This window comes from Lithobates pipiens, unplaced genomic scaffold (assembly GCF_037356315.1).
Source record: "Lithobates pipiens isolate NorthernLeopardFrog02 unplaced genomic scaffold, aLitPip1_a1.2 Scaffold_8, whole genome shotgun sequence".
Classification (NCBI taxonomy): domain Eukaryota; kingdom Metazoa; phylum Chordata; class Amphibia; order Anura; family Ranidae; genus Lithobates; species Lithobates pipiens.
The window spans coordinates 587,464,299-587,474,373 of NW_027507903.1; the positions used below are offsets into that span (position 1 = coordinate 587,464,299).

Consider the following 10,075-nt stretch of genomic DNA (forward strand, 5'->3'; position numbering starts at 1 on the left):
GACAGCGGCGCGCAGGAGCACTGAGCACGCCGCTGTTAACCAGCGATATGCTGCGAGTGGCGGCTCCCGTGCGCATGCACGGGAGTGACATCATCGCGGCTCCGTCGAATGACAGCGGCGGAGCAGCGAGACCCACCAAGAAGATGGATGCTCCGTACACAAGGGGACAGCGGTGACTTTGCTGGCTCCTGTGTCAGGTAAGTGACACATAATGGACTATTATGCGATGCATAGTAGTCCATTATGCTTTACCTTTGCTGGAAATCAAAGAGGAAGTAAACCCATCAGGGTTTACTTCCTCTTTAAAGTAGAACTAAAGACAAAACTTTTTCTTTCTTTTTTTTTGGATAAACTCATAACCCCTGTCAAGTTTTTATTTGCCATCTGTTTAACACTGGGGAGATTTCCTCCACTCCCTGCCCCATAGCCATAACAGGAAGTGAGAGAAAATCACAAAAAAGGTGAGGGAATCCCTGGTTGTAATGAGATTCACCAGGGCTAGTGTCCCCACTAGAAGATGTCCCCTCTGTTATTGTTCTGGGGACAACCCAAAATGTGGGATTTTTTTTTCACTTTCGGTGATAATGATGCACAGGACAAAGAGAGGGAGAATTTTCCTAATTAGGGTACAGACAGCAATAAATACTGACAGGTGTTCTTATCCCTCTCCACTCTATCCAAAATTAAAAATAATAATAATTTTGCCTTTAGATATAAACTAAGCCCTTGTACACACGGCCGGACATTCCGACAACCAAATCCGTCGGATTTTGTCCGAAACTGGTGCTGCATACACACGGTCGGACAAAGTTGTCGTAAAATCCGATCTTTCGTAACGTGATGATGTTATTTAATTATGACGGGACTACGTTCAGGCTAGTAGCCAATAGCTTTGGTCTAGGAATTTGATCTGAGCATGCGTGGCATTTTGTCCGATCGGAATTCTCTACACACAATCGGACAAAGTTCGATCGGATCATGTTGTCAGAAAATTTCATAGCCCAGCTCTAAAACTTTGCCGGTCGGGTATTCCAACAAAAACATTCCGATGGAGCCCACACACTGTCGGATTATCCAACAACACGGTCCGATCGGACATTTTCCATCGGAATGTCTGACCGTGTGTACAAAGGCTAAGTGATAAAACCTCTCCAGCGATTTCTGACTGATGTCATACCCCTGTGTTGTTTTGTATGTTCCCACCCTGCTTGGGCTGACACATACAGCATCAAATTTGGGAGTTGGGACCAAGGATAGGCAAAATTTTGATTTTCATTTTTTTATTTCCCCGTAATTTCATTTTAAAAAAATTGATTTTTTAAATATCCTGTACTTGTTTTTGTGCAACAAAACAGCCCCACATTAGCCTCATTATTTTATGGTTTGTTTTACAGAAGAAAAAAAAATGAGACGATAGAAAAAAAAAAGAAACACCAACTACCCTAAATACACTCCAAAACCCAAAACACACACACACTCTAATATATATATATATATATATATATATATATATATATATTTTTAAACAGTAGATTTTTTTACAAGCACAAGAAAATTTGACAATTGAAAAAGCAACCATTTGACACTGTAATCAGTTTCACCAATTCCTTCTACTCATCGCTAACTGATCCCCTCCTTCCCCATCTCACCTACAGAGTCCCCAGGAGACATAAGAAAGTGTGGGGTGAGTCAATGCTTAACCAGCATATGAAACTTAAATACATTAAAATCTCAGATTGCGAGTAACGGGGTTTACAAGCGTTTCGTAACACACAACTTTTTTTTTTTAAATCCTGACTCGGTTTGCAAGCATTGTCTCGCAAGATGAGCAGGATTCAAGCCTCTGGGGCGTGTATTACTGCATTTGGCCTGAGGTGCAAGGGTACTCAGATCCGCTCAGAGACACTTGGAAACACTCAGAAACACTTGAGTGTCTCCGAAAGTCTCCAAGTGATCTCTGAGCTTCTCCGACTGTTTCCGAGTGTCTCTGGTGCCCCCCCCCACCTCTGGCCACATGCGGTACTGCATTGACAAGCAGTGATTGTGGAACAATCTATCTGGGTTTCCATTGATTCCTATGGGGAAACTCGCTTTGGATTACAAGCATTCTTCTGGAACGGATTATGCTCGTAATCCAAGGTATTACTGTATCACTTTTTGGTGGAGTTATCCTTGAAAAAAGAAGGAGAAACTGAGACTTCTGATAAGAGTCACAGTCAAGTCTCCAAGCCAAGATCAAGAACTAAATGATCTTCTAAAAACTGAAATATTAGGTTTGGGTGGACTCATAAAGTGTGAATATTTTACGTAGTAATAAAAAACTTATTATATCTTTATTCTAAAACCGCTTTAATAAAAAGCTGTTAATATTACCCAGTTCCTGCATTTCATCTCATTCAATTCCCTCAAGTAGGAAATAGCATGTAACCAAGTTACGGACGCTGATAAAATTAGCATTATGACCTTAATACCACATGCATTTGTAAAAGCTATGGAAATATTGTGAAATCTGTGTGAGACTTACCAGGCGCTCTGACATTGGGGTCTTGTCTCCCTCTGGCAGATGCTGTTCCATTGCCAAGACAATGCAATTTGCTATGATGGTTGCTAAAATCATGTATTCAAAAGGAGTAAAATGTTGGTTAAGGAAAACAGCATCCAAGTAGAATCATTTGAAAATAATTTCAACCCATACAAAAAAACTGAACGGGGTTGGATGTCTGACCTCTAAAGACAGCTACTATAATAATATATAATATGGTAATGGGGTCCACTCTGGGAACAGAACTAGATTCATTCAGAGAACAGAACAAGTTTATAATAGACACATACTAAAATAATACTGTACACTGTAAAAGAGGAAGAACTGCATATAAACCATAGGCAACACAATATTGAAACAAACAGTGCCTTGCAAAAGTATTCACCCCCTTGGCTTTTTACCTATTTTGTTACATTACAGCCTTTAGTTCAATGTTTTTTTTAAATCTGAATTACATGTGATGGATCAGAACACAATAGTCTAAGTTGGTGAAGTAAAATAAAAAAATAAAAAATATATATATATATATATATAAAACAATTTTTCAAAAATAAAAAACTGATAAGTGGCATGTGCGTATGTATTCAACCCCTTTGTTATAAAGCCCATAAAAAGCTCTGGTGTAACCAATTACCTTCAAAAGTCACATAATTAGTGAAATGATGTCTACCTGTGTACAATCTAAGTGTCACATGATCTGTCATTACATATACACACCTTTTTGAAAGGCCCCAGAGGCTGCAACACCTAAGCAAGAGACACCACTAACCAAATACTGCCATGAAGACCAAGGAACTCTCCAAACAAGTAAGGGACAATGTTGTTGAGAAGTACAAGTCAGGGTTGGGTTATAAAAAAATATCCAAATGTTTGATGATCCCTAGGAGCACCATCAAATCTATCATAACCAAATGGAAAGAACATGGGATAACAGCAAACCTGCCAAGAGACGGCCGCACACCAAAACTCACGGACCGGGCAAGGAGGACATTAATGAGAGAGGCAGCACAGAGACCTAAGGTAACCCCAGAGGAGCTGCAGAGTTCCACAGCAGAGACTGGATTATCTGTACATAGGACGACAATAAACCGTACGCTCCATAGAGTTGGGCTTTATGGCAGAGTGGCCAGAAGAAAGTCATTACTTTCAGCAAAAGACAAAATGGTACATTTTGAGTTTGCAAAAAGGCATGTGGGAGACTCCCAAAATGTATGGATGAAGGTGCTCTGCTCTGATGAGATTAAACTTTTACTTTTTGACCATCAAAGAAAATGCTATGTCTGGTGCAAACCCAACACATCACAAGAACACCATCCCCACAGTGAAACATGGTGGTGGCAGCATCATGCTGTGGGGATGTTTTTCAGCAGTCGGGACTGGGAAACTGGTCAGGGTTGAGGGAAAAGATGGATGGTGCTAAATACAGGGATATTCTTGAGCAAAACCTGTACCACTCTGTGTGTGATTTGAGGCTAGGATGGAGGTTCACCTTCCAGCAGGACAATGACCCCAAACACACTGCTAAAGCAACACTTGAGTGGTTTAAGGGGAAACATGTAAATGTGTTGGAATGGCCTAGTCTAAGCCCAGACCTCAATCCAATAGAAAATCTGTGGTCAGGCTTAAAGATTGCTGTTCACAAGCGCAAACCATCCAACTTGAAGGAGCTGGAGCAGTTTTGCAAAGAGGAATGGGCAGAAATCCCAGTGGTAAGATGTGGCAAGCTCATAGAGACTTATCCAAATTGACTTCGAGCTGTGATAGCCGCAAAAGGTGGCTCTACAAAGTATTGACTTTAGGGGGGTGAATAGTTATGCACATTTACTTTTTCTGTTATTTTGTCCCATTTGTTTTCTGTAAATTAAATGGTGCAAATCCTCAAACAATCCATGTTAATTCCAGGTTGTGATGCAACAAAACACGAAAAATGCCAAGGGGAGGGGTGGGGGGGGGGGGAATACTTTTGCAAGGCAATGTAGAATGTTGGTAAGGAATCATCTCTAAATGCTAAGTGTTGAGGATTTCGAGGAACAGCCCTGGGCCTTATTTGTCCTTGAAAATGTTCATCTCTAAAAAATTATAATATTTTTCTTATGAACTGATCAACTGTACCATTAAATCTCCCATTTTCTGCATGCTAAATTGAACACTAATCATCTATAAATATTCTTTGGCTTGTAAACTCATATTTACTTGAGAGTAAAATTCTAAAATAATATTTTAGTTTAAAGCTAGATTCTAAGCCAGTGTTTCTCAGCCTTATTTCGGTCGAGGCACCCTATAACATTATAGACAATCTCAAGGCACCGTATAATAATATGGACAGTCTCGAGGCACCCTATTCTAAAATGTAAGAAACTATTCTAATAGCTTTACACAATGCAGCAAAAAAACACACGTAGGACACCCAATGCTAGAGGCGATTTATTCTTCCAAAGCAAATACAATTTTGCACACTGGTACTGACTAGTATTCCAATGTTTCTCTTCTCTCTCAATTTATCTCTGTCAGTTAGCTAATTTCACCCTAGTGCTGAAAGAGGTTGGCACAGGAGGGTCAAAAAAGGATGCTGTGGAGGCAACACATATCCTCCTTATAAATTGAAGTCATTGGTTGTTAGGATGCCAGTGTCTAGAAAGGCTTTGTGTAGTTAGTTACACAAAAAGGCAAGCTTGATCCTCCTGCTGGTTTGTATTCGATTTTTGATACATTTGACATTTTGCCAAGGCACCCCTGAAGAAACCTCAAGGCATACCTGTGTGCCTGGGCACCCGGGTTGAAAAGGGCTTTTGTAAGCAAACCTCTAAAATAAGTTTAGATACACACAGTATACATGAACTACCTGTATATGTGTACTGCAAGTGCAGGTATGTTCAGCTCTCCTTGTTCAGATACCTTTGCCTGGTTGGTGGTTGTACTTTACTGCACTGCAGTTAAATAATACAATGTGGCCTGACCTGACCCCAGCCTGCTGACTGGACAGTGAAGGAGCAGAAGCACACTTATGAGTTCTTCACGCTATTCACTCTTGTTGACAAGCTCACGGTGCTATATTAACAGCGTACTTATTATTATACAGGATTTATATAGTGCCAATAGTTTGCACAGCACTTTACAACATGAAGGCAGACAGTACATTTACAATGCAATTCAATACAGGAGGAGTCAGTGGGGCCCTGCTCGTTAGAGCTTGCATTCTAGTTATGTTTTTACTAAATTCCTTTTTGCATTTTTGTGAGTTCCCTGGGCTGTAGTCTGCCTAACTGAACTTCAACAGTATTGATCCTTTAAACATAGATTTTGTCTGCCATATGTTGTTTAAATATGCTCCACCAGAGTGTGCTACAGAGGTATCATTCTATGTTATGGGTGTTTGGCCAATCAGTGGGTCTGGGGAATCTACTGGTGCATGCTTAATGAAAAAGAGTGGGTTAACATGGACTACTCCGTATAGAACACCATGTAACACCTGTGGTGGTTATAGGACTATCTCGAGATCCAGTAATTGGAAACAGATTCGATAAAAAATTCAATAAAATTCCGATCTCGTGTATGCAATTCCGACACGCAAAAACTCCCGCGTGCTCAGATTCAACTACGAGATGGAAGCTATTGGCTACTGGGTATTGAACTTCCTTTATCTAGTCCCGTCGTACGTGTTGTACGTCACCGCGTTCTTGACTGTCGGAATTTGGTGTGACCGTGTGTATGCAAGACAGCTTGAGCGAAATCCTGTGTGGAAAAAAAAAAATTTCCGACTAAAATTCCGATCGTGTGTACGCGGCATAACATAATGTGCAGTGGATATTTGCACATTATGGCTTAAACCTGCAGGGGGGGGGCTTTTTTTTTTTTTTAGGTTAACTTTACTACCACTTTAATACCATATATAACATGTTTTTAGATTTTTACTCCAGAGGTATATAATGAGTGTGGCAATTATATAGAAAAAATAGGACTAAAAAAACGACTAAAATAGGACTAAACCTGAAAAATTACATTTTAGTCAAAAGACTATGACCAAAACTAAATTGAAATTTGACGTCAAAATGAACACTGCTTTCCATAAGATTATATATACATTTCATTTACTTCAAGTGATTGATCACAATCATACCAACTAGTCCTGTGTTACTCATTCAGTCCAGCTTGCACTAATCCGATGAAAGATAATTGTTTATTGGAAGCTTCGAGTTTGTGGTATGTACATGCCATTGAGCAACGTTATTATATAAAGCAATGTCCATGATTGGAATATGAGGAAAAGGGGGTAAGCCTGTCTTAAGGACCCCCTTTTCATTATGGGATTGTGGTAGGAGCAGTTTCCAGGCTCCCCACTGTGAGAAAATAGCGGGAAAGCCTGTGATTGGAATCCTGGAGCCCCTTTTTGTTAGGATAGGTCAGCCGGGGTCATGTCTCCCCTGGAACATTTTGTAGTTCAGGATAGGTCAGTCGGGGTCATGTAACGCCCTGGAACATTCTGGAATTCCAGGGGGCCCCTATAGAAAAAGGCTAGTCCGTGGGGTCCGGGGGCCAGTCGCATGAAGAGGATCAACAGTATTGAGTAATTTACATGCTGAAATAATATATGTGTGATAATTTAATACTTAATGAATATGGTTATAAACCAATAATATATGCTGCGTCCAAGTTTTAGCCAATAAAATTTTCGTGATAAAAGAAGTATTTTTGTTGAGTTTTCATTTATGTCTGGGCATTTATGTCTGGGCATTCCTGCCTGCGATCCCATAGCAGTTTAATCACTCCATTTACCACACATTAGCACCTAGGACTGTTTGTTGTAGCATGACTTCCATAACCCAGCATGCTATGTGTGTAGAGGGCTAGGGTCACAGCAGGAGTATACAGGCAGCCGGTGACAGCCCTGCCCTCAATTAAATGATCACAGGAAACTTTCACACAGAGCAGTGTGCAGGGACATAGCTGTAAAATGACTGCATGGCTAACCACTTACAGACTGCAAGATTTTCCCCCTTAGGCCGCGTACACACGGGCGGATTGTCTGCCCAACTTGGTCCGCTGAACCGTGTTTCAGCGGACAATCCGCTCGTGTGTGGGCTTCAGCGGACTTTTTCAGCGGACAATCTGACGGACTTAGTCTTTCGGAATTTCCGTAATTTTGTCCGTCCAAACTTGGTTTTGTCCATCCAAACTTGGTTTCAGCGGACAGTCCGCTCGTGTGTAGGCAAGTTGGACGGACTAAGTATGGCGCATGCTCAGAAAGGGTTTACACGGCCGAAGTTTGCATTGCAGTGTATTGGACGTCGTTTTTCTAGTCCCGTCGTACATGCTGTACACGTCATCGTGCAAGTTTTCAGCGGACTGTCTGTTCACCGTGTGTGGTCAAGTCCGTTCATTCAAAATTTGGACGAACTGTCTGTCGGATTGTCTGACGAACTTAGTTGGGCAGACAATCCGCCCGTGTGTACGCGGCCTAAGGCTTCATATACACGGGACGTTTTACAACCTCTCCTGAACGATTTAACTTGACAGATAGTAACCCACGTTTAAAACATCCATTTTGCCGCGTTTACATGCCGAGTTTAGCAACGTTTCGATGCGTTTGCGTTTAGAAGCGTTTAAACGTCCGTTTAGCAGCAGCAGTGTACATGAGGCCTTAGGTTTAGGCCTTAGGCCTCATGTACACTGGTGCTGGTAAACGGACATTTAGGAGCAATTGGGCATTTTTTTTCAGCTGCCTCAAACTCTCCTCTATGTTATCTTATCAGTACATGTACACAGGGTTGTTTATAGTCATTTCTAGGCAGTTGAGCTTAAAATAATTTTTTGGGAAGCAAAAAAAATGCGTTCAGGATGGATGTTCAGAGGCATTTGAAGCGCCAGATGCCTGTAACAGCCTGTAAACCCGGTAACTCGCATTTAGCGGCGTTTTTAATTTTTTACTATTTGGGGGAAAAAAACGCTTCTAGACGCAAACGTGGCTAAACGCAGCATGTAAACAAGGCAAAACTGACGTTTTTAAACATCGGTTACTATCTGTCAAGTTAAATTGTTCAGGAGAGGTTGTAAAACATCCCGTGAACATTAAGCCTTAACTACTTCCTTTCGAGCGTATTGTCATATGACGTCCGCAGGTTGGATCTCCCATCCTGGACGGGCATCAAATGATGTTCTCTGCTTCCCGCTGGTATAGGGGACGCGCACGCCCGCCACGTCACTGAGGAGTCGGTGCGCGTGCTGGTGGCCGCCGGGCACCCACAATCGCTCCTGACAGAGCAGGAAGGTGGATCTGTGTGTGTAAACACACAGATCCATGTTCTGCGAGGGGAGAGGAGACAGATCGAGTGTTCCTAGTGTATAGGAACACCGATCGGTCCCCTCCCCAGTCAGTCCCATCTCCCCCCCCCACAGTTAGAACACACACTGAGGGAACACATTTAATCCCCTAATCACCCCCTAGTGTTAACCCCTTCCTTTATACAGTAATCAGTGGCTATTTATAGCACTGATTGCTATATAAATGTCAATGGTTTCAAAAAAGTGTAAAAAGTGTCCGATCTGTCCGCTGCAATGTCGTAGTACCGATAAAAAATGCAGATCGCCGCCAATACTAGTTAAAAAAATCATAAAAATGCATAAATTAATAACCTATTTTGTAGGCACTATAACTTTTGCACAAACCAATCAATATACACTTAACCTGAGTAAAAAAAAAAAAAAAAATATATATATATATATATATATATATATATATATTTTTTTTTTTTTTTTTTTTTTGGGATATGTATTATAGCATAAAGTAAAAAATATAGTTTTTTTTTTTCAAAATTGTTGCTATTTTTTTGTTTATAGCACAAAAAATAAAAAAACGCAAAGGTGATCAAATACCACCAAAACCGCAATTTTGTTTGGGTACAGCATCGCATGACCGCGCAATTGTCAATTAAAGCGTCGCAGTGCCGTATCGCAAAAAATGGCCTAGTCAGGAAGAGGGTAAATTCTTCTGGGTGAAACTTTACCCCTTTACTAAGCTCTGGAGAAAGTGCACTTGCAGTACATAGTATATTTTACTTTAGAAAGTTAACCCCATAGACTAACATGAAGGGGCATTTAGAGGCAGAAAAAAAAACACCATACACCCCTAAAAAGCAGCAATTTAATGCTCTGTGTGGATGAGGCCTAAAGCTTAAAGCATAAATCCACTTTTGTTGAGAAAAAATTTTCCCCTCTGGGTGATCTATGTACATTGCAAGGATTATAACAAATTTTGTTGCAGATTCCTTCCTTTTGTTATTTTGAAGAAATCCCTGTGTGTTTTTCTGTGTCCGTGTGAGAAAGTGAATCTAATGGGAGTGGTTTCCTAATTATCAATCAGCTGTGCACCTGCAAAGCTCTACCGAAGTAAGCTGCTGGGTCTGCATCCCCTTAGATGTGTTCCTATTAGAAGTATCTCACCAAAAATGATATTTTTGTTGCAGGGGATGCCTGATATCTGATTTGTATCTTAGTGCAGACTTCTGGGAAAATCATTCAGCCAATCACACAAGCAGG

At 40.9% G+C, this 10,075-nt stretch overlaps 1 protein-coding gene across 8 annotated transcripts in view; it reads right to left on the reverse strand.

Moving 5' to 3' along the window:
* Positions 1–2,625, reverse strand: part of CACNA1A (calcium voltage-gated channel subunit alpha1 A) — a 407,588-nt gene extending 404,963 nt beyond the window's left edge. For all 8 annotated transcript variants that reach the window (XM_077470422.1, XM_077470419.1, XM_077470424.1 and 5 more), the window contains exon 1: positions 2,525–2,625. In XM_077470422.1, coding sequence (XP_077326548.1) covers positions 2,525–2,617 — 93 coding nt within the window. In that variant the 5' untranslated portion in view covers positions 2,618–2,625. The remainder of the gene's footprint in view (positions 1–2,524) is intronic.
* Positions 2,626–10,075: the final 7,450 nt, after the last annotated feature.